The sequence below is a fragment of the Panthera onca genome, chromosome C1, assembly GCF_046562875.1.
Source record: "Panthera onca isolate mPanOnc1 chromosome C1, mPanOnc1 haplotype 2, whole genome shotgun sequence".
Classification (NCBI taxonomy): domain Eukaryota; kingdom Metazoa; phylum Chordata; class Mammalia; order Carnivora; family Felidae; genus Panthera; species Panthera onca.
Window position 1 is genome coordinate 180651292 of NC_138346.1, and position 22520 is coordinate 180673811.

General features: G+C 35.0%; 1 protein-coding gene across 3 annotated transcripts in view; it reads right to left on the reverse strand.

The window, feature by feature from the left end:
- Window positions 1-2026: 2026 nt before the first annotated feature.
- Window positions 2027-22520, reverse strand: part of CC1H1orf185 (chromosome C1 C1orf185 homolog) — a 35710-nt gene continuing 15216 nt past the window's right edge. For 2 of the 3 annotated variants that reach the window (XM_060624882.3, XM_060624883.3), the window contains exons 3-5: window positions 15359-15494; window positions 4561-4597; window positions 2027-2741 (exon numbers count right to left, since the gene is read on the reverse strand). In XM_060624882.3, the coding sequence (XP_060480865.1) occupies window positions 2347-2741; window positions 4561-4597; window positions 15359-15494 (568 nt within the window). In that variant the 3' untranslated portion in view covers window positions 2027-2346. The remainder of the gene's footprint in view (window positions 2742-4560; window positions 4598-15358; window positions 15495-22520) is intronic. The other variant, XM_060624884.2, reaches the window with a different exon arrangement.

The following is a 22520-nucleotide window of genomic DNA, read 5'->3' on the forward strand; positions in this document are numbered from 1 at the left end:
CCAGAGTACCACTTATGTATGGCCTTGGTGAAAATTTAAGTAGGCATAACTGAGCAGTGACCTAGTTGTATAGCCTCTAAAGATAAATTTTCAGAGTTATATATTTGTGCTGATTTACTGGAAGTGGGTACTTAATGGTTTGGCTGAATGGTTGGGGACTTGTAAAGAGTACAATTGGAAAATTAGTGATAAGGAGTCTAAGAAAAATAGATGTCAGTAAGTTTCTCTGAATGGACACAGAATAGGAATATAAATGAGTCTCAAGTAATTGCTCCCCAAAGAGCAATATCAGAAGAAATGTTAATAATTAAGTGGACAAAATGATCCATTTCATGGATGTCAGCCTCTTTTAAAAGCCACCCTTGTTATTGCTATGAATAACAAACTGTCCTTCGTCACTGACCCATGAGACATGAAATTATTGAAGGCTAACTTGTCAGAGGGCATCAATGGTGAAATCTCAGATCTTCACAATTCTTGAAAATATTATTTTAGACCACTGTAATTTCATATGTACTGTTCATTAGTCTTTTCAAAGAGAAAAATGTATATACCTATGATATAGAATAACATTTTAATCAACATGTAAATGTGTTAGGTTTTGAGAAACAAAATTCAATCTATTCTATCATAATATAACAATTACTGTATATGCATACATATAGTTATTTTTCACTTATAATGACAGGAATTTGGTTAGGATGCTTTGGTCATAGTAACAGAAACAAAGCTCTTTCTGCTTTATGCAAAAACAATAATTTATTATAAAATTACAAGGTACTTTGCCAAAGCCCAGAACAATAGTTAAAAACAGGACACTAATAAATGTCAGATCTTGCTAGCTTAAGAAAATAGGTAAATTTATTATTAGGATAACGTGTGCCATACCAAGCCAAGGGCAGGCTTCATGAAGGGCTGGAACAAGGAAATGGAGGACTGTTAGAAAGCCAGGAATTACATTCTCCTGACCTCTCATGTCTGCTTTTCACTTTGCAAGTGCTTCAGTGCTCTCTCACAGCAGATTTACTGTTTTTTTCTTCCCAAACCACAAGGTAGGACATGGCAGCCCACAGCTCCCCGGTTTGTTTCCTCTATTCCAAAGACTAATGAGATCAAAGCTAGAATCTCTTATCTCCAACCCCAAATTCGTAGGAAAGTTATAGCATCTCACCAAAATTAGAGAGGACTTTTCTGGGATAGGCAGTAAGATATGAGTTGGTAGGACACCAAGGGACAGAGAACAATTTATATATATGCTATTCCTTACAGACATTGAGCTGAAATAGCTTATTTAGATGTAGGGGTGGATATTAGATAGATGTTCTCACAACCGATAACTTGTAGAAATGACAAGGTGCTTTAGAAGACAGAGGTGTTTTAATCCTTTTTACTATTTCCCCTGGGACAGAAAGGGGTAATGGGACAGCCTGGGTAATGCTACTATCTTAACTGAGACAAGTTTATTTTCATTTACTGTAATAGGTATGATTTATCTCTTGGGAAGATATGCACAAGGGTTGGTATGAGTAAATTAAGCACAAAAGCTAATATTATATTTAGCAATTTTTCCCCAAAGAAAGAAAAAGGGGACTAAGTACATGGACAGTATTTAGGATAAAGAGGAAAAAAAAGATTAATTACAGAGTGGGTGTCAGAAATCCCTCAGGACCAAACACAGAACTCTGACCAAGGGTCTCTGATTAGAGAGGAACTCTGATTCATCTAGCTTGAATCAGAGGCTTAAGAACATAGATGCCCACATTTTCATCACAGTGGGGTAAGGATTAGGAAACCATTCTGAGAAGCAGACATAGGAGAGGGCAAAGAAAAATTATATTCTGGATTCTTCACAGTGTTCCAGGCTCCCCTAGAAGAGCAACAGATATTGAGTATATTGTTTACCAAAATCATGACAAAATAAAAGTTGAATTGTAGGTGATTGATGCATTTAAAATTCAGAAAAGCTGGTGAAAGTATTCTGCCCAGCCCTACCCACATTGAAATAAAATTAAAAATGTCAAAAGTATAAGGGAATGTTGTGAATGTTTTATTCAAAACTCTATTTGTGCTGAAGATTTCTTATTTTCCTGCATGTTGAAATACATTTGTATTATTTGTTATATCTTTTGATGAGATACAAGGAGTTAAGCTTAATGTTCATGATGTCACTCTAATTCTTCCTGTAATTATTTCTAGAAATAAGAATCAGCAAGGGAAGTAGGACCACTATATGGCAAGGAATAAGAAAAGTAATATTAGTATGGACATTCTAAGAGACTCAGAAGCTGGTAATTTGGTTTTAACTTTCCATGATTTCAGTGTACACAAAGTTTCAAAAGAAAAAAGTCATTCAATATTATGTTGAAATTTTTGTATTTCAGCTTCTGCATTTCTTCGTGAAAATATTTCCTTAATGCTGTCATCTTTCTGATCATCATAAAGTGTCATATTCAGTACATTTTCAGTACATTCTTCTAATGAAATTGTTGACAGGTATGAAAATACTTTTTCCATTAGAGGTTCTCTGAGAAAAGGCATTGGAGAGCTCTTTTTTGCTAGAGTATCGTCAGAAAACCAGTCATCAGCTGCGTCTATACTTTGGCTGTAATGAGAATCAGATTGTAGTGTCGATAAGCTTAAAGTAACACTGCTGGGATGTGTTGTCGAGCTAGTCTCTGAAGGGTCACAAATGACCTTTTTTGTTGCAAGGCAGAATTCATCTTTAGAGTGATCTCTATTTGCTGTAAAAGAAAATTAGACTTACTATTAATATTACATAATTCATGAGCCAAATCTTACTTATAAAGACAATGTTTCTTTTTAAAATTCAGACTCTTTTAAGGGTTATAATGGACAGTAGGATGAAATAGTGAAATTCTAAGTTGCTATCACCATCTGTACAATGTTGAATATGTAATTAGGAATTAACAATTTCATGATAATCAAGAATAGAAAAGGCTATTCTGGATAAAATCAACCTGTTTTCACAGGAGAAGATTCTAAACAGGCTAGAAAGCTCAGTTCTGGAATGTCCCTTAAATCAGAAAATGTAGATAGTTTCTTCAGTATTTATAGCTAAGTAAGGCCTGATTTTTTAAAATAAATTTTAAAAATGCATGCTTCTGGGGGTGCCTGGGTGGTTCAGTTGGTTAAGGGCCTGACTTTGGCTCAGGTCATGATCTCATGGTCTGTGAGTTCATGCCTGACATCCAGCTCTGCCTGACAGCTCAGAGTCTGGAGCCTGCTTCTTCAGATTATGTGTCTCCCTCTCTCTCTCCCCCTCCCCCGCTCATGCTCTGCCTCTCCCAAAAATAAATAAACATTAAAAAATAAAACAGTAAAAAAACATGCTTTTGTAAGATTACAAAATGTTTGGTCCACAGTGGGAAGGGCCAATGGGCTGGTTTTACACCAATTAAAGTAACATCTAACATTCCTAGAGTGCCTTACAATGTGCAAAGCGATTTGATATACTTACATATCTCATTTATCAATAATTTTTCAAGGTAGTTACTATTAGCACCACTTCACAAAGGAAAAGACATGTTTAGAGACTGAAGACTCACCACAAATCTAGACTTCATCTGGACTTCTAGTACTCTAAGACTAATGCTTCTCCCATTACATTATTTATGCTGCACAGTTGGTATTTTAAAATTTAAGTTTTAGAAAATATCATATGATATAATATCCTAAGCATATGTTATAATATTTTTACATATTGGCTTTTGATATTAATGTACAACATTAATTATTTATTTTTTTAATTTTTTAAATGTTTATTTTTGAGAGAGACAGACAGTGTGTGAGCGGGGGTGAGGCAGAGAGAGAGAGGGACACAGAATCTGAGGCAGTCTCCAGGCTCTGAGCTGCCTGCACAGAGCCCAGTGCAGGGCTGGAACTCACAAGCCATGAGATCATGACCTGAGCAGAAGCTGGGCGCTTAACTGACTGAGCCACCCAGGCACCCCTATAACATTAATTTTTAAAGCTGTTTTAGATACTTTATTACATTTTGTATATCCAACTTTTCTTTTATTTTCCTTTTTTTTTTTTTTAATTAGGCTTCATGCTCAGTGTGAAGCCCAAGGCAGGGCTTGAACTCATCACCCTGAGATCAAGACTTGAGCTGAAACCAAGAGTTGGACACTTAACTGACTGATCCACCCAGGCACCCTTATTTCCAACATTTCTTAAATTACTTAGGAGGATAACATTTTGAGGTACTAGGGACTATGCAATAAGCATAATCTAAAGGATTATAAAACACTCATGTCTTTTGACCCTCCAGGATTACTATATGACACTAGCTATGATACCTTTAGATATAAATAAGGAGCAAAAATTTAAATTACACATTTTAATTTAAGATATGACATTGCAAGTTTCGTTTTCTAAGAAATATATGCCTGCTCACATACTAATCCATTAACATTTCCCTTGAATTTCCATGGTTTTCAAAACAATAGGTATCATTTAGGTCAGCTTCTTGATTCTTTAAGATGTGAATTGTTATAAGTTGGTTATGATTTCTTTTAATAAATTGTTGAGAAAAATTACCTTTTATACATGCTGTTTCCTTTTTTCTTTGTTCCTCCTGCAAAAAAAAAGTTATTTGTATTTAAAAAACTGAATGGTTTCTATGTGATTTTTAAAATATATTTAACATATATTTATATAAGAATAATACATTTTAACTTCATAATTAATGTACTATGGAATGTTCTTTTTCTATGATATGAATTTATTTTATCAAAAATACGTTGTCAGAAAAGAAAAAGTGTTGGGGTATCATCTGGAAAGAATATGAATTGGTTCAAGAAGGCAGTCTCAGGATAGGGAATGAAAGGGTGAAATAGAGTTCATCAGAATTATTTCTCTCCCTGCTCACTAACTCAGAGTCACTTGGTTAGAACTAGAGAGGGCTAAAAAAGTAATTAGAATTCCTAGACTTACTCATTTCACTAACCAACAACAACAAAAAAATGAATTTTATAAAAATGTGTCTATTGTTTTGAAGCAAATAAAACAGTTACTCAAACAATACATTCCAGATGTGTTCTGTGAAGTGTCATGGGATAGTAGTTGTTGAACTCCAGGGCATCAGAATCACTTGTTGTGCTTATTAAAATTCTAATACTTGGGCATAATATCAGACCCTACTAAAACATTCTCTGGGAGGTGTTTGGGAGTATGCATTCTAACACGTTCTGCAAGTGGTTCTGATTCAGGTTTTCCTTAGACCACAAGACAAATAATCGGCTAGTACATAGGGTGTTTGGGATTGGATGGAGAGATAATAACACTGTTTCTTGTGTTTTGGGGGAACTGTGTTAGTACTCTGTTCTGATCTGCATTGTCCTGTCCCCCAAAATGGTTTGCTTAGGATACACCGTACATATATATACGATATGTGTGTGTGTATGTGTGTATATATATAAGTCTTATACATACATATAGGATAACATTAAGCCCTTTTTTCACAATCTTTTACTTATTTGTCACTTTTACCTTTTATTAGTCACTTTTTTTATTTGTCACTTTACTTATTTGTCACTTTTACCTTTTATTAAGATAAATGCCAGTATAGGCTCCTGATTTACCTTGCTGGATTTAAGACCAATTCAATTTGTGACTCCTGTATAAATTATATTAGAATGCTGCCTCTCAGAGTTTCATGTGCCTATGTCTTACCTGGGAGTTTGTTCAAATGCAGATTATGATCCAGTAGGTCTGGGGGCAGAAGGGGGGTGGTCTGAGATTCTGCAATTCTAATAGACACTCCCAGGTAATGACGATATTGCTGGTCTGGGGACCACAGAATAAGGCCCTAGAATGATTGAAATTCCACCCAAACTAAGGGAATAACAAAATGAACATTCTTACATATTGCTGACTATAATTAGGTAGAATTTTTATGGAGGGCAATATAACAAATCTACTTTTAGAAATGTATTTTTTCCAAGTTAATAATTTTGGATTTGTGTAAATATACAGTTAGCAGAATGTTCTTTACAATACTGTTAAGCATTTTTAAAACTCTAAATTTCTAAAAGTAAAGAAATACTTAAATATATTATGATAACCAGACAGAGAGCCAGTAAAAAAAAGAGAACTACAGGCCAGTATCCCTGATGAATATGGATGCAAAAATTCTCAACAAGATACTAGCAAATCGAATTCAACAGCACATAAAAAGAATTATTCACCATGATCAAGTGGGATTCATTCCTGGGATGCAGGGCTGGTTCAACATTCACAAATCAATCAATGTGATATGTCATATTAATAAAAGAAAAGATAAGAACCATATGATCCTATCAATTGATGCAGAAAAAGCATTTGACAAAATTCAGCATCCTTTATTAATAAAAACCCTCGAGAAAGTGAGGTAGAAGGAACATACTTAAATATCATAAAAGCCATTTATGAAAAGCCCATAGCTAACATCATCCTCAATGGGGAAAAACTGACAGCTTTCCCCCTGATATCAGGAACACAACAGGGATGTCCACTCTCACTGCTGTTGTTTAACATAGTGTTGTAAGTGCTAGCATCAGCAATCAGACGACAAAAGGAAATCAAAGGCATCAAAATTGGCAAAGATGAAGTCAAGCTTTCACTTTTTGCAAATGACATGATATTACACATGGAAAATCTGATAGACTCCATGAAAAATCTGCTAGAACTGATACATAAATTCAGCAGAGTTGCAGGATACAAAATCAATGTACAGAAATCAGTTGCATTCTTATACACTAATAGTGAAGCAACAGAAAGACAAATAAAGAAACTGATCCCATTCACAATTGCACCAAGAAGCATAAAATACCTAGGAATAAATCTAACCAAAGATGTAAAAGATCTGTATGCTGAAAACTATAGAAAACTTATGAAGGAAATTGAAGAAGATATAAAGAAATGGAAAAGCATTCCGTGCTCATGGGTTGGAAGAATAAATATTGTTAAAATGTCAATACGACCCAAAGCTATCTACACATTCAATGCAATCCCAATCAAAATTGCACCAGCATTCTTCTCAAATCTAGAACAAGCAATCCTAAAACTCATATGGAACCACAAAAGGCCCCGAATAGCCAAAGTAATTTTGAAGAAGAAGACCAAAGCAGGAGGCATCACAATCCCAGACTTTAGCCTCTACTACAAAGCTGTCATCATCAAGACAGCATGGTATTGGCACAAAAACAGACACATAGACCAATGGAATAGAATAGAAACCCCAGAACTAGACCCACAAACCTATGGCCAAGTAATCTTTGACAAAGCAGGAAAGAATATCCAATGGAAAAAAGACAGTCTCTTTAACAAATGGTGCTGGGAGAACTGGACCGCAACATGCAGAAGAATGAAACTAGACCACTTTCTTACACCATTCACAAAAATTAACTCAAAAATGGATAAAGGACTTGAATGTGAGACAGGAAACCATCAAAACACTAGAGGAGAAAGCAGGAAAAGACCTCTCTGACCTCAGCTGCAGCAATTTCTTACTTGACACATCCCCAAAGGCAAGGGAATTAAAAGCAAAAATGAACTATTGGGACCTCGTGAAGATAAAAAGCTTCTGCACAGAAAAGGAAACAATGAACAAAACTAAAAGGCAACCAACAGAATGGGAAAAGATATTTGCAAATGACATATTGGACAAAGGGCTAGTATCCAAAATCTATAAAGAGCTCACCAAACTCCACACCCAAAAAAACAAATAATCCAGTGAAGAAATGGGCAGAAAACATGAATAGACACTTCTCTAAAGAAGACATCCGGATGGCCAACAGGCACATGAAAAGATGCTCAACGTCGCTCCTCATCAGGGAAATACAAATCAAAACCACACTCAGATGTCACCTCACGCCAGTCAGGGTGGCCAAAATGAACAAATCAGGAGACTATAGATGCTGGAGAGGATGTGGAGAAACGGGAACCCTCTTGCACTGTTGGTGGGAATGCAAACTGGTGCAGCTGCTCTGGAAAACAGTGTGGAGGTTCCTCAAAAAATTAAAAATAGACCTACCCTATGACCCAGCAGTAGCACTGCTAGGAATTTACCCAAGGGATACAGGAGTGCTGATGCATAGGGGCACTTGTACCCCAATGTTTATAGCAGCACTGTCAACAGTAGCCAAATTGTGGAAAAAGCCTAAATGTCCATCAACTGATGAATGGATAAAGAAATTGTGGTTTATATACACAATGGAGTACTACATGGCAATGAGAAAGAATGAAATATGGCCCTTTGTAGCAACGTGGATGAAACTGGAGAGTGTGATCCTAAGTGAAATAAGTCATACAGAGAAAGACAGACACCATATGTTTTCACTCTTATGTGGATCCTGAGAAACTTAACAGAAACCCATGGGGGAGGGGAAGGAAAAAAAAAAGAAAAAAAAAGAGGTTAGAGTGGGAGAGAGCCAAAGCATAAGAGACTCTTAAAAACTGAGAACAGGGGCACCTGGGTGGCGCAGTCGGTTAAGCGTCCGACTTCAGCCAGGTCACGATCTCGCGGTCCGTGAGTTCGAGCCCCGCGTCAGGCTCTGGGCTGATGGCTCGGAGCCTGGAGCCTGTTTCCGATTCTGTGTCTCCCTCTCTCTCTGCCCCTCCCCCATTCATGCTCTGTCTCTCTCTGTCCCAAAAATAAAAATAAAAATAAAAATAAAAAAAAAAAAAAAAAAACTGAGAACAAACTGAGGGTTGATGGAGGGTGGGAGGGAGGGTAGGGTAGGTGATGGGCATTGAAGAGGGCATCTTTTGGGATGAGCACTGGGTGTTGTATGGAAACTAATTTGACAGTAAATTTCATATAATAAAAAATAAAATAAAATAAAATAAAATAAAATAAAATAAAATAAAAATAAATGCATTATGATACATAAATATTAATAAAATGGATATTCTTCCAACTATTAAAAATGATGCTATAGTATCAGAAGTAAGGAATCAAAAAATGATGAGGACATATCAAAAAAGACAGAGAAACAACCTTGAAGGGGTTCCCACTGGCCAAATTTTGAAAAATCTGACAATCAAAATAATTATAGTAATGGATTATCATCTGCTGAATAACACAGAAACCCATTAGTCTATACAGATAATAAATAAATACATAAAGTAATAAATACGGGGACCTTTTTTCTTACAGTAGAAAGCCACATGACAAATATAGATGGAAGTGGTAGAATTAGAAAAACATCATTTTGCTACAGTTTTGTAAAGATTGGCTCAGGCAAGAATAATTTATATAGCTAGTAAGTAGAGTTTGATGAAGGATATTTACATGATCACAAAATGTCATCACACAAATTATTTAATTGCTAGGGCAAAAACTGGAATAATACAGTAGGTGAAGAACAGACACCATCCTGATTGTGTGATCAACTAAAATCACTAGTGAAAAGTAGACAAATATTGAATGTCTTCAGAGCTGATAAAATGAATCTGATCATAAGGAAAGTCAAACTGAATCTATGATCTATAAAATAACTGGCTTGTATTCTTCAAAATGTCAATATCAGGAAAGACAATGAAAGGGCATTCTAAAATATATTGAACTGAATAATGATGAAAAGAAAACATAAAAATTTGTGGGATGCAGCAAAAGGAGTGCTTAGAGGAAAATATAAACATTAAATGTTTATATTATAAAGGGAGGGAAGTCTAAGAATAATAAAATTGAAACTTCCTAGCAAGACTGATTTAGAAAAGAGAAATATAATCAGGAATAAAAAGAGTGCCACCACTAAAGATTCTATAGATATTAGAAGGATAATAAATGGATACTATTAAAAACTTTATGCCAATAAATAACAACTTATATAAAATGGACAAATTCATTGAAAAAACATAAATTTCTAAAGCATACAAAATAGAACATTTAAATAGCCCCATATCTATTAGTTACTACATTTATAGGCAAAACTTTCTCTTGAAGAAAACTCCAGATGTAGATGACTTCATTGGTAAATTCTAGAAAAACTTTGAGAAAGCAGTATTTTTCAAAAAGTAGAAGAGCAGGAAACATTTCACAATTGTTTTGTGACCAGAATAACTGTGATATTAAAATCTCACAAAGATATTACAAGAATAATACCTCATATGAACATAGATGCCAAAATGATTTAAAATATATTAGTAAATCAAATCCAGGGGGGTTTATTCTAGGAATACAAGGTTGGTGTAATATTTGAAATTAAATGTAATTCACATTAACAAAAGAGAAAATCCATGTGAATTATGTCAAAAGATGCAGAAAAACTATTTGGCAAAATTCAGCAAACTTCATGACTAAAAAAAAAAAAAAAAAAAAAGCAACTCTCAGTAGACTAAGAATAGAAGGGAATTTCCTTGACCTGACAATATGCATCTGTAAATTCCGTAACTAACCTCCCACTTACTGGTGAAGAGTTGAATGTATTATGCATTCTAAGATCAGGAATATAAAAAGGATAACTGTTCTCACTTCTATTCATCATTATACTGGAGGTCTTACCCAGTACAATAAGATGAGAAAATAAAATAAAAGCATAAAGATTGGAAAAGAAGTAAAATTGATGTTTTTCACAAATGATGTGACTGTATTGAAGAAAACCCTATGGATTCTACAACAAACATTACTCGAAGTAATAAATAAATTTATTTACAAACGTCACAGAGCACAGGTCAATATAAATATCAATCGCAGTAAAGATGGCAATTTACTATAGACTAATTTGTAAACTAAATGCAATTCCCATCACAACAATCTTAACAAGATATTTTGTAGCTAGAGATAAGTTTATCTTAAAATTTTATAAAGGGGCAAAAGCTTTAAAAAAGTTGAAAAGAAGAATGAAATTGGAGGAACCAAACTGCTCAATTTTATGACTTACTACGTAGCTAGAGTGTGGTATTGGTAGCAACAGACACACAGGTGAATAGTACAGATAAAGAATCCAGAAATAGACCCACACATATATGCCCAATAGATTTTTGACAAAAGTTGCAAAAGCAACAGTGTAGAAAGGATACCTTTCCAATAAATAGACATCAGTAGCCCCCAAAATGAGCATTGATCTAAACCTCACACCTTATTAAAAAATTAAAAGCAGATCAAAGATAGAAATATAGAATGTAAAACTTCATACCAAAAATAATCTTGAAAAAGAAGAACAAAGTTGGAAAACTTCCTGATATTAAAACTTACTTCAAAGCTATAATAATTAAAATGTGATACTGATAGGGGTGCCTGGGTGGCTCAGTTGGTTAAGCCTTCGACTTTGGCTCAGGTCACGATTTCATGGTTTGTGAGTTCGAGTCCCACTTTAAGCTCTGTGCTGACAGTTCCAGAGCCTGGAGCCCGCTTCAGATTCTGTGTCTCCCTCTCCCTTTGCCCCTCCTCCACTTGCACGCTGGCTCTGTCTGTCTCTCTCTCAAAAATAAATAAACATTAAAAAAAAATTTTTTTAATGTGGTATGATGTAAGGGATAAATATATAGATCAATGGAATACAATTGAGATTCCAGAAATAAATGCTCACATTTGTAGTCAACTAACTGACTTTCAACAAGTGTGCCAAGACAATCAATGGGAAAATAATAGTCTTTTCAACAAATGTTGTTGGGACAACCAGATATCTACATGCAAATGAGTGAAATTGGGCCCATACCTCAAACCACATATGAAAATTCACTCAAAATAGATCCAACACTTAAATATAAAAGCTAAGACTACTAAACTCTTAGAAGAAAACATACGCATAAATCTTTACCACCTTCAGTTGGAGAAAAGTTTTAGATATGACACTAAAGCTTTTATCTTGATGAGGTCCCAATAGTTAATTTTTGCTTTTGTTTCCCTTGTCTCTGGGCTACAGCCGATGTTAAAGAGGTTGCTGCCTGTGTTCTAGGATTTTGCTGGTTTCCTGTCTTACATTTGTCTTTCATCTATTTTGAATTTATTTTTGTGTATGGTGTAAGAAAGTGTTTCAGTTTCATTCTTTTGCATATTGTTGTCCAGTTTTCCCAACACCATTTGTTGAACAGACTGTCTTTTTCCCCATTGGATATTCTCTCCTGCTTTCTCAAAGATTAGTTGACCATATTGCTGTGGGACCATTTCCATGTTTTCTATTCTGTTCCATTGATCTGTGTATCTGTTTTTGTGTCAGTACCAGACTGTTTTGATTACTACGGCTTTGTAGTTTATCTTGAAATCTAGGATTGTGATAACTCCAGTTTTGTTCTTCTTTCTCAAGATTGCTTTGGCTATTCAAGGTCTTTTAATTTTAGAATTATTTTCAAAACTTAAAATTTGATCTATTCATAAAATGGAATACTGTATAACAGCCCATAATGAGCTATGAGTATATGCACCAACCTGGATGAATCTCAGAAACATAATGTTGCATAAAAAGGTAAGAATGTATTAGATATGAAGTCTAAAAACATATAAAATTTAACAGTAGATTGCTCAAGGATCTATAGTATTTGTGGTAAAACCATAAAGAAAAGCAAATAAATGGTTAACTGCAATTACAGGATAATGGGTCCACAGGAAGGTGAGGATTAGATTGTAAGAGATAAATGAAGACTCAGGACACCTCAAAGTTACTGGTAATATTCTATTTCTTATTCTGGGTGATAGGCATAAATAATTACACTTACTAGTCTTTAAATTGTTTGCGGGTACTCTTTTGTATATATGCTGTATTTCACAATAAAAGCTTTTTTTTAAATAAACCAAGCTCTAGTTCTATATATTAAGCCATATCTTTTGTTATAACTTTCATCCTCCTGCCTGCCTGTCTCTAGTAGGTGAGGAAGGGGCCAATACACAGGTAGAAATTGAGATGAGAAAAAGAGGTACAATAAGAAAAAGAATCCTTTTGTACTGAAAGTGATTATGGCTGAGGTCAGCACTACCTTATTCTTTTCATACCATGTTTTTATTATATGTTTTATACTACTTTTCTTCTAAATTAGGTTCCTATCACTGACTATCAAGAGTCCAAAATAATATTTTATATTTACTTGTGCATTATTTATCTCTCCCACTAGGTTATAAATGTCAGGGGAGCAGGGACTCTTATTTTCCTTGTTCACTACCAAATTTTCAGTTGCCTAGAACAGTGCCGGGCATATAAGCCTTTATTAGATATTTGTTGAATGAACAATAAACAGTTAAAATTCAGGGCTACTATATATGTATTTCTTCCATTACAACACTCAAGATATTTTTGTAACTGTCTGTCTGTATCCATCACTAGGTATGAAGACATCATTATACCAATAGAACCTAGCAAAATGCCTAGCATGTGATGGGTATTGAGTAAATTCAATTAATATTAAATGTATACATAGAAACATTTTTTTTCTCTGCAATGCAATCTCAGTTTCAAACCATCTTTCATTTGAAAGTCAGAGCTATTAATCTTTAGAATTAACTTGATCATTAAACCCACCTGCTTAAAACCCTCCAGTAATCATAATGGTATACTTATATGTTGCTCACTATGCGGCCAGGCATGATTCTGAGTGCTTTTTACATACTGATTCATTTACTTCCCATAACAATTCTATGGAGATGAAATCATCCTCATTTTGCAGAAGAGGAAACAGACACACAGAAGTTAAGTAATTTGCCTAAGATTACACAGCTAGTAGTGGAAGAGCCAGGATTCCAAACTGCATCAACTGGCTCTACAGTCTATGCCCTTGACCATAATCCCATAATGCCTCCAGTGGATCTGTGAAGCCTATGGGGCAAAATCCAAAATGCTTAGACTGCAAATGATCCTCACAGCCTCGTCTCCAGGATCTTTTCCTACCACTTCCTCCTATGAACCCTAGGCTCTAAATATTATAGCATTTTTACCGAACATGTTACTTACTTTCATACCTGTAAGCTTTTAAACATAGAATATCTTTTGTTCTCTTTCCGTCTGGCAAATTATTTCTCCAAATCCAGCTAAAAATTTCTTCTCTGTGAAGCCTTCCTCAATTTATGCTCTTTTGCCTGCATTTCGTCAATTTTGTGGCTCTTACCATGTTATGTTGTAATAATTTTAGTTTATATGATTTTCTTTGCTACTAACTTGGGGCTACTAACTAGGTCTGAACTTATATCTTATTTGTTTATGTAGCCTCAGTGCCAAAACTACTGTTGTCAAAAAATATTTGTTAAACAAATGAAAATTGAGTTTAACTTGAGTTCAATATTCAATATGTAAAATGAAACTTTGATATCCTACCAATTTGTCGCTATTTATTTATTGCTATAATAATAATGTTATCAACCACTAATACTTATTTTGTTTAGTTATATCATAGATTTAAACTTCTACTGGTATCTCCCTTGTTTTACTTTGTGCATATAACACTGTTTTTGATATCACGTAACAGAAAGTTAACTATGTGTCTGTTTTTCCCACTTGTACTACACTAGCATCTCTAAGGTAAGATTCATATCTTAACCATCCTTAATAGGGGGCTCCCAGAGCTTAGAATACAATGAAGTCTTTTAAAAAATTTTTTAACATTTATTTATTTTTGAAAGTGAGAGAGACAGAGCATGGTGGGGGAGGGACAGAGAGAGTGGGAGACACAGAATCAAAAGCAGGCTCCAGGTTCTGAGCGGTCAGCACAGAGCCCCACGTGGGGCTTGAACTCACAGACCATAAGATTATGACCTGAGCTGAAGTCGGATGCTTCCCAGGTGCCCCAGAGTACAATGAAGTCTTAATAGGTTCTTGTTAATTGTACTTAATTTCAATTAGTTTTGTTAGATTATTTGGTTACCCAAGTATCCTCTTATTTCTAAATCGCTTTCTTCTGACAGGCCTGGCAATTTTGCTTTTTCTTATTCCATGTATCTTCAATAACAATCCCACTATGAGGAGTATAGGCTCTCAGGTTAGAAATACAGAGAAGCTGGGTCCCTGGGTGGCTCAGTTCATTAAGCATCCAACATCTGCTCAGGTCATGATCTCACAGTTGGTGAGTTCCAGCAACGGGCTCTGTGCTGATGGCTCAGAGCCTGGGGTCTGCTTCAGATTTTGCGTGTCTCCCTTTCTCTCTGTTCCTCCCCGCTTGCACTCTGTTTCTCTCTCAAAAATAAATAAGCTGCAAAAAAATTAAAAAAAAATAAATATAGAGAAGCAACTATAAAAGCAGACATTTTCGTTTAGTTTTCAATTTCTCATAAAAACTAACCAGTTTGGGTAATTTAAATTTAGGTCCAGGTTATTGTCTCTCAAATTTAAAAATAACAATGGATACTCTTTCAAATTTAAAGACAACAATGCTAATGACATGGTATCAAATAAATTATTTGAAAATATTTATATAAAATATTATACATTACCTGTAATTGGTACCCTCCAGTATGAAAGTTTCGAGAAATAAAAACACACTGAGAATGAGATTTAATCTTTGCCTTTGATGATCTTTGCCTGCATCTCTCATCAATTGCTTTAAATTTGGAATTTTGAAATATTTCTCTGAAAAATATTTTATAGAAAATATTATTAAACATATGTTCCATTATAAACCAATTAAATTGTTTCCAATAGTTATACATAAAGGTTTAAAAATCAGAACATATTATTATATATTAATTTTTAAAACACAAATCAATATATATAGTTTCTTCTCATCTATTACTGATTTCATTACACCTATTTTATTTGTAGTATGTAAATTATGCTACTTCTTATGCAGGGTTAATATTTCCAGTTTGAAATTAACCATGATTTTTTTTATATCCTTCTTTCTGGTTGTGAGATAATCAATCTACTTTAATGTTAGTCTTTTCATAAATTTGCTTTCAATGGCAAAGGAAATGAAATTAAATGAAACTCATTCATCAGCTTTATATTTAATAATATACCTGGCAAAAGTAAGAGGAAGGAAACTGAATTGAAACTCATACTTACAATGCAAGAGTAGTTGTGATCTTTATCCATGCAACACAAATAATTTTGAGAGACTGTTAAAAATAATCAATCAGCAAGTAAAACTCCAACTGATCAAAGATAGTTAAGCATGAGGAAATGTAGTTTCTAACAGTCATTCTAAATGTAACAATTTAAAAAATGATGCTGATTTCCATTTGTTCTTACAGAGGTACTAGAAAATTCCTAAATTAATTCAAGAGATTGCATTATGTTACTTAATGAGGTATAGGCAATTAGGATTCATTAATTCATTGAATTCAATTCCCTTAAATATTTATTGAATACTTACTATATGTCAGGCATTATGCTGGGTGTTGCAGCAAGGGAAAAAAAAGCACAGCCACTAGCTTCATAGAACTGTTATTGCTCTTATGGAGCTTAAACACTATTAAGGAAGACAGACATTAATAAAATACTGATAAGAAAATGAAAAATTACAACTTTGGAAAGTGTTATCAAGGAAAGGTACCCGGTGTACCATGTAAATACATAACAAAGGGAATTAATCTGGTTAGAGAGGTCAGGGAAGGCTTTTCTGAGGAAGAGATGATTGAATTGGGTATCTGAAGAAATAGTAAGATATTAGGTAGGTGTGATGGAGGAAGAAAGATGTAGAAGAAAGAATAGCCTAAGAAAAAAGAATAGTCTTTTTTCAGAAAGAAAAGCAAGTGTAAAGACCTAGGGACCAGATTAGGACACTGTATCAGAAGCAGTGAAAGCAAGAGGGAAAGTGGGAGACAAACTGGGGGAGTATGCATGGGCAAACTATGTAGAGTCTTAAATGTTGTGTTGTTTGTCTTTATCCCAAAAGCAATGGGAAGTCTTTTATAATATAGTGGGGATGGGATGGAATGGTTGAGTGACTTGATTAGATATGTATTTGGAAAATGTCTGGCTGAAGCATGGAGAAGAGATTTAATGGGGATAATACTGAAGGTAGTGGGTCAGTCATAACTCCTACTGCAGTAATCTCTGTGAGGGGTGAGGGATAAGGATAACTTAAATAAAAAGTTGGCAGTGGTAATTGAAAGAAACAAATAGATTTTAGTGATTTATGAGGTAAAATAAATAGAACCTGGTGATGGTTCAAATGTGGGGGAGGTGTGAAAAAGAGGAAGATACCAAGCATATTTTCAATCTTCAGAGAGAGAAAAAACAACCCTTCCCTCACCTCACATTCTCTTCCAGCTACTGGCCCATTTATCAACTCCCTCCTCACCAAAAACACAAAAACAAAACAAAACAAAACAAAACAAAACAAAACAAAACAAAAACCTTCCTTAAAGAGAGGTCCATGCTTGTTTCAATTTTCTTACCTCCTGTGTCATTCAAATATAAGCTTCTGAACCCATCCCTCCACGAAATTGTTAAAGGTCATCAATAACTTACATATTGCCAAATCCAAAAATTAGTTCTCTATCCTCATCTTTCTCAACTTCATAAGCAATATCTTCTCAATATCATCATCTCCTCCTTCCCGAAACATTTTCTAATTTTTTCTTCTATTTCTTTCTTTAATTTTAAATCCCAGTATAGTTAATATAGTGTTATGTTAGTTTCAGATATAAATAAGGTGATTCAACAATTCCATACATCACCAGTGCTCATCACAAGTGCACTGCTTAATCCACATGATTTATTTTACCATCCCCCCCTTACTTCCTTTCTGGTAACCATCAGTTTGCTTTCTATGGTTAAGAGTCTATTGCTTGGTTTCCCTCTCTCTCTCTTTTTCCCCTTTGCTCATTTTTTTTATTGTTCCCTAATTCCACATATGAGTGAAATAATATGACATTTGTCTTTCTCTGACTGACTTATTGCAGTTAGCATTATACTCCTAGCTCCATCCGTATCATTACAAGTGGCAAAATTTTATTCTTTTTCTTGGCCAAATAATATTCCATTGTGTATATATACCACGTCTTTTTTTTAAGTTTATTTATTTATCTTGAGAGAAAGACAGCATGAGCAGGGCACAGGAGAGAGAGAGAGGTTGAGAGGTTGAGAGAGGGAGAATCCCAAGCAGGCTCCACACTGTCAACACATTTTCCAAATACATATCTAATCAATGCAGGGCTAGAACTCACAAACTGAGAGATCATGACCTGAGCTGAAACCAAGAGTCAGATGCTTAAGTGACTGAGCCACCCAGGTTCCCCAGTATACCACATCTTCTTTGTCCATTCATTGATTGATGGATAGGTGGGCTGCTTCCATAATTTGGCTACTGTAAATAATGCTGCAATAAACATAGGGGTGATATATCCCTCTGAACTAGTGTTTTTGTCTTTTGGGAGTAAATACCCAGTAGTGCAATTACTGGATCATAGAGTAGTTCTATTTTTAACTTTTTGAGGAACTGCCATACTGTTTTCCACAGTGGTGGTACCAGTTTGCATTCCCACCAACAGTGCAGGAGGGTTCCTTTTTCTTCACATCCTTGCCAACACCTTTTGTTTTTTTGTGTTTTTGATTTTAGCCATTCTGACAGGTGTGAGGTGATATCTCATTGTGGTTTTGATTTGTATTTCCTTGATGATGAGTGGTGTTGAGGATCCTTCCATGTGTCTCTTGGCCATCTGGATGTCTTCTTTGGAGAAATGTCTGTTTGTGTCTTCTGCTCATTTTTAATTGGATTATTTGGTTTTGGGGTGTCTAGTTGTATAACTTCTTTATATATTTTGGATACCAACCCTTCATCAGATATGTCATTTGCAATATCATCTCCCATTTGGTAGGTTGCCATTTAGTTTTGTTGATTATTTCCTTTGCTGTGCAGAAGCTTTTCATTTTGAGGTAGTCCCAATAGCTTATTTTTTCTTTTATTTTCCTTGCCTCAGGAGACATATCTAGAAAAATGTTGCTATGGCCAATGTCAGAGAAATTACTGTTTGTCCTCTCTCCTAGGATTTTTATGGTTTAAAATCTCACATTTATGTCTTTAATCCATTTTGAATTTATTTTGGTGTATGGTATCACAAAGTGGTCTAGTTTCATTCTTTTTCATGTGGCTGTCCAGTTTTCCCAACACAATTTATTTTTTTTTTAATGATTTTTTTAACGTTTATTTGTTTTCGAGACAGAGAGAGACAGAGCATGAATGGGGGAGTGTCAAAGAGAGGGAGACAGAATCCAAAACAGGCTCCAGGCTCTGAGCTGTTAGCACAGAGCCCGACGCGGGGCTTGAACTCACGGACCGTGAGATCATGACCTGAGCCGAAGTCGGCCGCTCAACCAACTGAGCCACCCAGGCACCCCCCCAACACAATTTATTGAACAGACTGTCTTGTTCCCATTGGATATTCTTTACTGCTTTGTCGGAGGTTAACTGACCACAAAATTGTAGGTTTATTTCTGTGTTTTCTATTCTGTTCCATTAATCTATGTGTCTATTTTTGTGCTAATACCATACCGTTTTGATTACTGCATTTTGGTAATATAAGTTGAATTCTAGAATTGTGATACCTCCAGCTTTGCTTTTCTTTTTCAAAATTGCTTTGGCTATTCAGGGTCTTTCATGGTTCCATATAAATTTTATGATTTTTTGTTCTAGTTCTGTGAAAAATGTTGTTGGTATTTTGATAGGAATTGAATTAAGTCTGTAGATTGCTTTGGGTAGTATTGGCATTTTAACAATAATTGTTCTTCCAATCGATGAGCATGGAATGTCTTTCCATTTTTGTGTCATCTTTAATTTTTTTTTATTTTTCTAAATGTTTCTTTATTTTTAAGAGATAGACAGAGTGCTAGCTGGGGAGGGACAGGAAGAGAGGGAGACACAGAATCCAAAGTAGGCTCTAGGCTCCACGCTGTCAGCACAGAGCCTGATGCAGGGCTCAAACTCAGGAACCATGAGATCACGACCTGAGCTGGAGTTAGACACTTAACTTACTGAGCCACCCAAGTGCCCCTTTGTCATCTTTAATTTAATCTTTAATTCCATCAATGATTTATAGTTTTCAGAGTACAAGTGTTTCACTTCCTTGGTTAAGTTTATTCCTAGGTATCTTTTTTTAATGTTTATTTATTTTTGAGAGAGGGACAGAGTGCTAGTGGGGAGAGAAGAGGGAGACACAGAATCCAAAGTAGGCTCCAGGCTCCGAGCTGTTAGCACAGAGCCTGATGCAGGCTCAAACTCACGAACTGTGAGATCATGACCTGTGCCAAAGTTGGACACTTAACTAACTGAGCCACCCAGGCACCCCTAGGTATCTTATGATTTTTGATGTAATGATAAACAGGATTGTTTTCTTAATTTGACTTTCTGCTGCTTCATTCCTAGTGTATAAAAATGCAACAGGGGCACCTGGATGGCTCAATTGGTTAAGCATCCAACTTCGGCTCAGGTCATGATCTCATAGTTCATGAGTTCAACCCCGCATTGGGCTCTCTGCTCTCAGTGCAGAGCCCACTTCAGATCCTCTGTCCCCCTGTCTCTCAGCCTCTCCCCCACTTGCGCGTTCTGTCTCCCAAAAATAAACATTTAAAAAATGCAACAGATTTCTGTACATTGATTTTGTATCCTGTGACTTTACTAAATTCATTTATCAGTTTTTGTAGTTGTTTTTTGCAAAGTCTTTAGGGTTTTCTATATATAGTATCGTGTCATCTGAAAGTACTTACAGTTTTACTTCTTTCTTACCAATCTGGATGCCTTTTATTTCTTTTCGTTGTCTAATTTCCAAGGCGAGGACTTCCAATACCATGTTGAATAAAAGAGATGAGAATGGAATCCTTATCTTGTTCCTGATCTTAGAAGCAAAGCTCTGTTTTCCCCCATTGAGGATGATGTTAGCTGTGTATTTTTCATATATGGTCTTTATTAGGTTGAGGTATGTTCCCTCTAAACATATTTTTTTGAGGGTTTTTATCATGTTGTTTGTCAAGTGCTTTTTCTGTGTCTATTGAGATGATCACACAGTTTTTATCCTTTCTTTTGTTGATGGGATGTATCGTGTTGATTATTTTGCAAATATTGAACAACATTTGCATCCCAGGAATAAATCCCACTTGGTCGTGGTGTGAATGACTGTTTTAATGTATTGTTGGATTCTGTTTGTTGAGGATTTTTACATTTATGTTCATTAGGGAGATTGGCCTGTAGTTCTCCTTTTTTTTTTTTTTTTTTTTGGTGGTGTCTTTATTTGGTTTTGGTATTAGGATAATGCTGGCTTCATAGAATGAATGTGGAAATTTTCCTTCTTCTATGTTTTAGAATAGTTTGAGTAGAACAGGTTATTAACTCTTCTTTCAGTGTTTGGTAGAATTCTCCTGTGAACTAGTCTGGTCCTGGACTATTGTTTTTGGGAGTTTTTTGATTACTGATTCAATCACCTTACTGGTAATAGGTCTGTTCAAATTTTCTGTTTCTTTGTGCTTCAGTTTTGGTGGGTTATGTTTCTAGGAATTTATCCATTTCTTCTAGGTTGTCTAATTTGTTGGCATATGGTTTTTCATAATATTCTCAGAATTTTTAAAATTTTTAAATGTATATTTTATTTTTGAGAGAGAGAGAGAGAGAGACAGAGCGTGAGCGGGGGAGGGGTAGAGAGAGAGGGACACACAGAATCCAAAGTAGGTTTCAGGCTCTGAGCTCTCAGCACAGAGCCTAACGCAGAGCTCAAACCCACAAACTGCAAGATCATGACCTGAGCCAAAGTAAGACACTTAACCAACTGAGCCACCCAGGTGCCCCAATACTCTCTTAAAATTATTTGTGTTTCTGGGGTGTTGGTTATTATTTCTCCTCTTTCATTGGTGATTTTGAGTCCTTTCTTTCTCTCTTTTATTTCTTTATTTTTTAGATGAGTCTCACTAAGGGTTCATCAATTTTATTGAACTTCTCAAAGAACCAGCTCCTCGTTTCATTGATCTGTTCTATTGTTCTGTTTTTTGTTTGTTTGTTTGTTTTTTTAGTTTCTATATCATTTATCTTTGTTCTAATCTTTATTATTATTTCCTTCCTTCTATTGGTTTTAGTTTTGTTTGTTGTTCTTTTTTAGCCTTTTACGTGTGGGTTAGGTTGTTTATTTGGGATTTTTCTTGCCTCATAATGTAGGCCTATATTGCTCTAAACTTCCCTCTTACAATCACTTTTGCTGCATCCCAAAGATCTAGGAATTCTGTGTTTTCATTTTCATTTGTTTCTGTGTGCTTTTTATTTCTTTGATTTGTTGACCCATTCATTGTTTAGTAGCATGTTATTTAATCTCCACGTATTTGTGGTCTTTCCAGACTTTTTTTCTTTGTGGTTTATTTCTAATTTCATAGTGTTGTGGTCAGAAAAGATGCATGGTGTGACTTCAATCTTTTTGAATTTGTTGAGGCTTGTTTTATGTCTTAATATGTGATCTATTCTAGAGAATGTTCCATGTGCACTTAAAAAGAATGTGTATTCTGCTGTTCTAGGATGGAATGTTCTGAATATACCTGTTAAATCCAACTGGTCCAGTGTATCATTCTGTCAGTTTCTTTATTGATTTTCTGTTTGGATGATCTGTCCATTGATGAAAGTCATGTGTCAAAGTCTCCTAATATTATTATATTACTATTGATCATTTCCTTTATGTT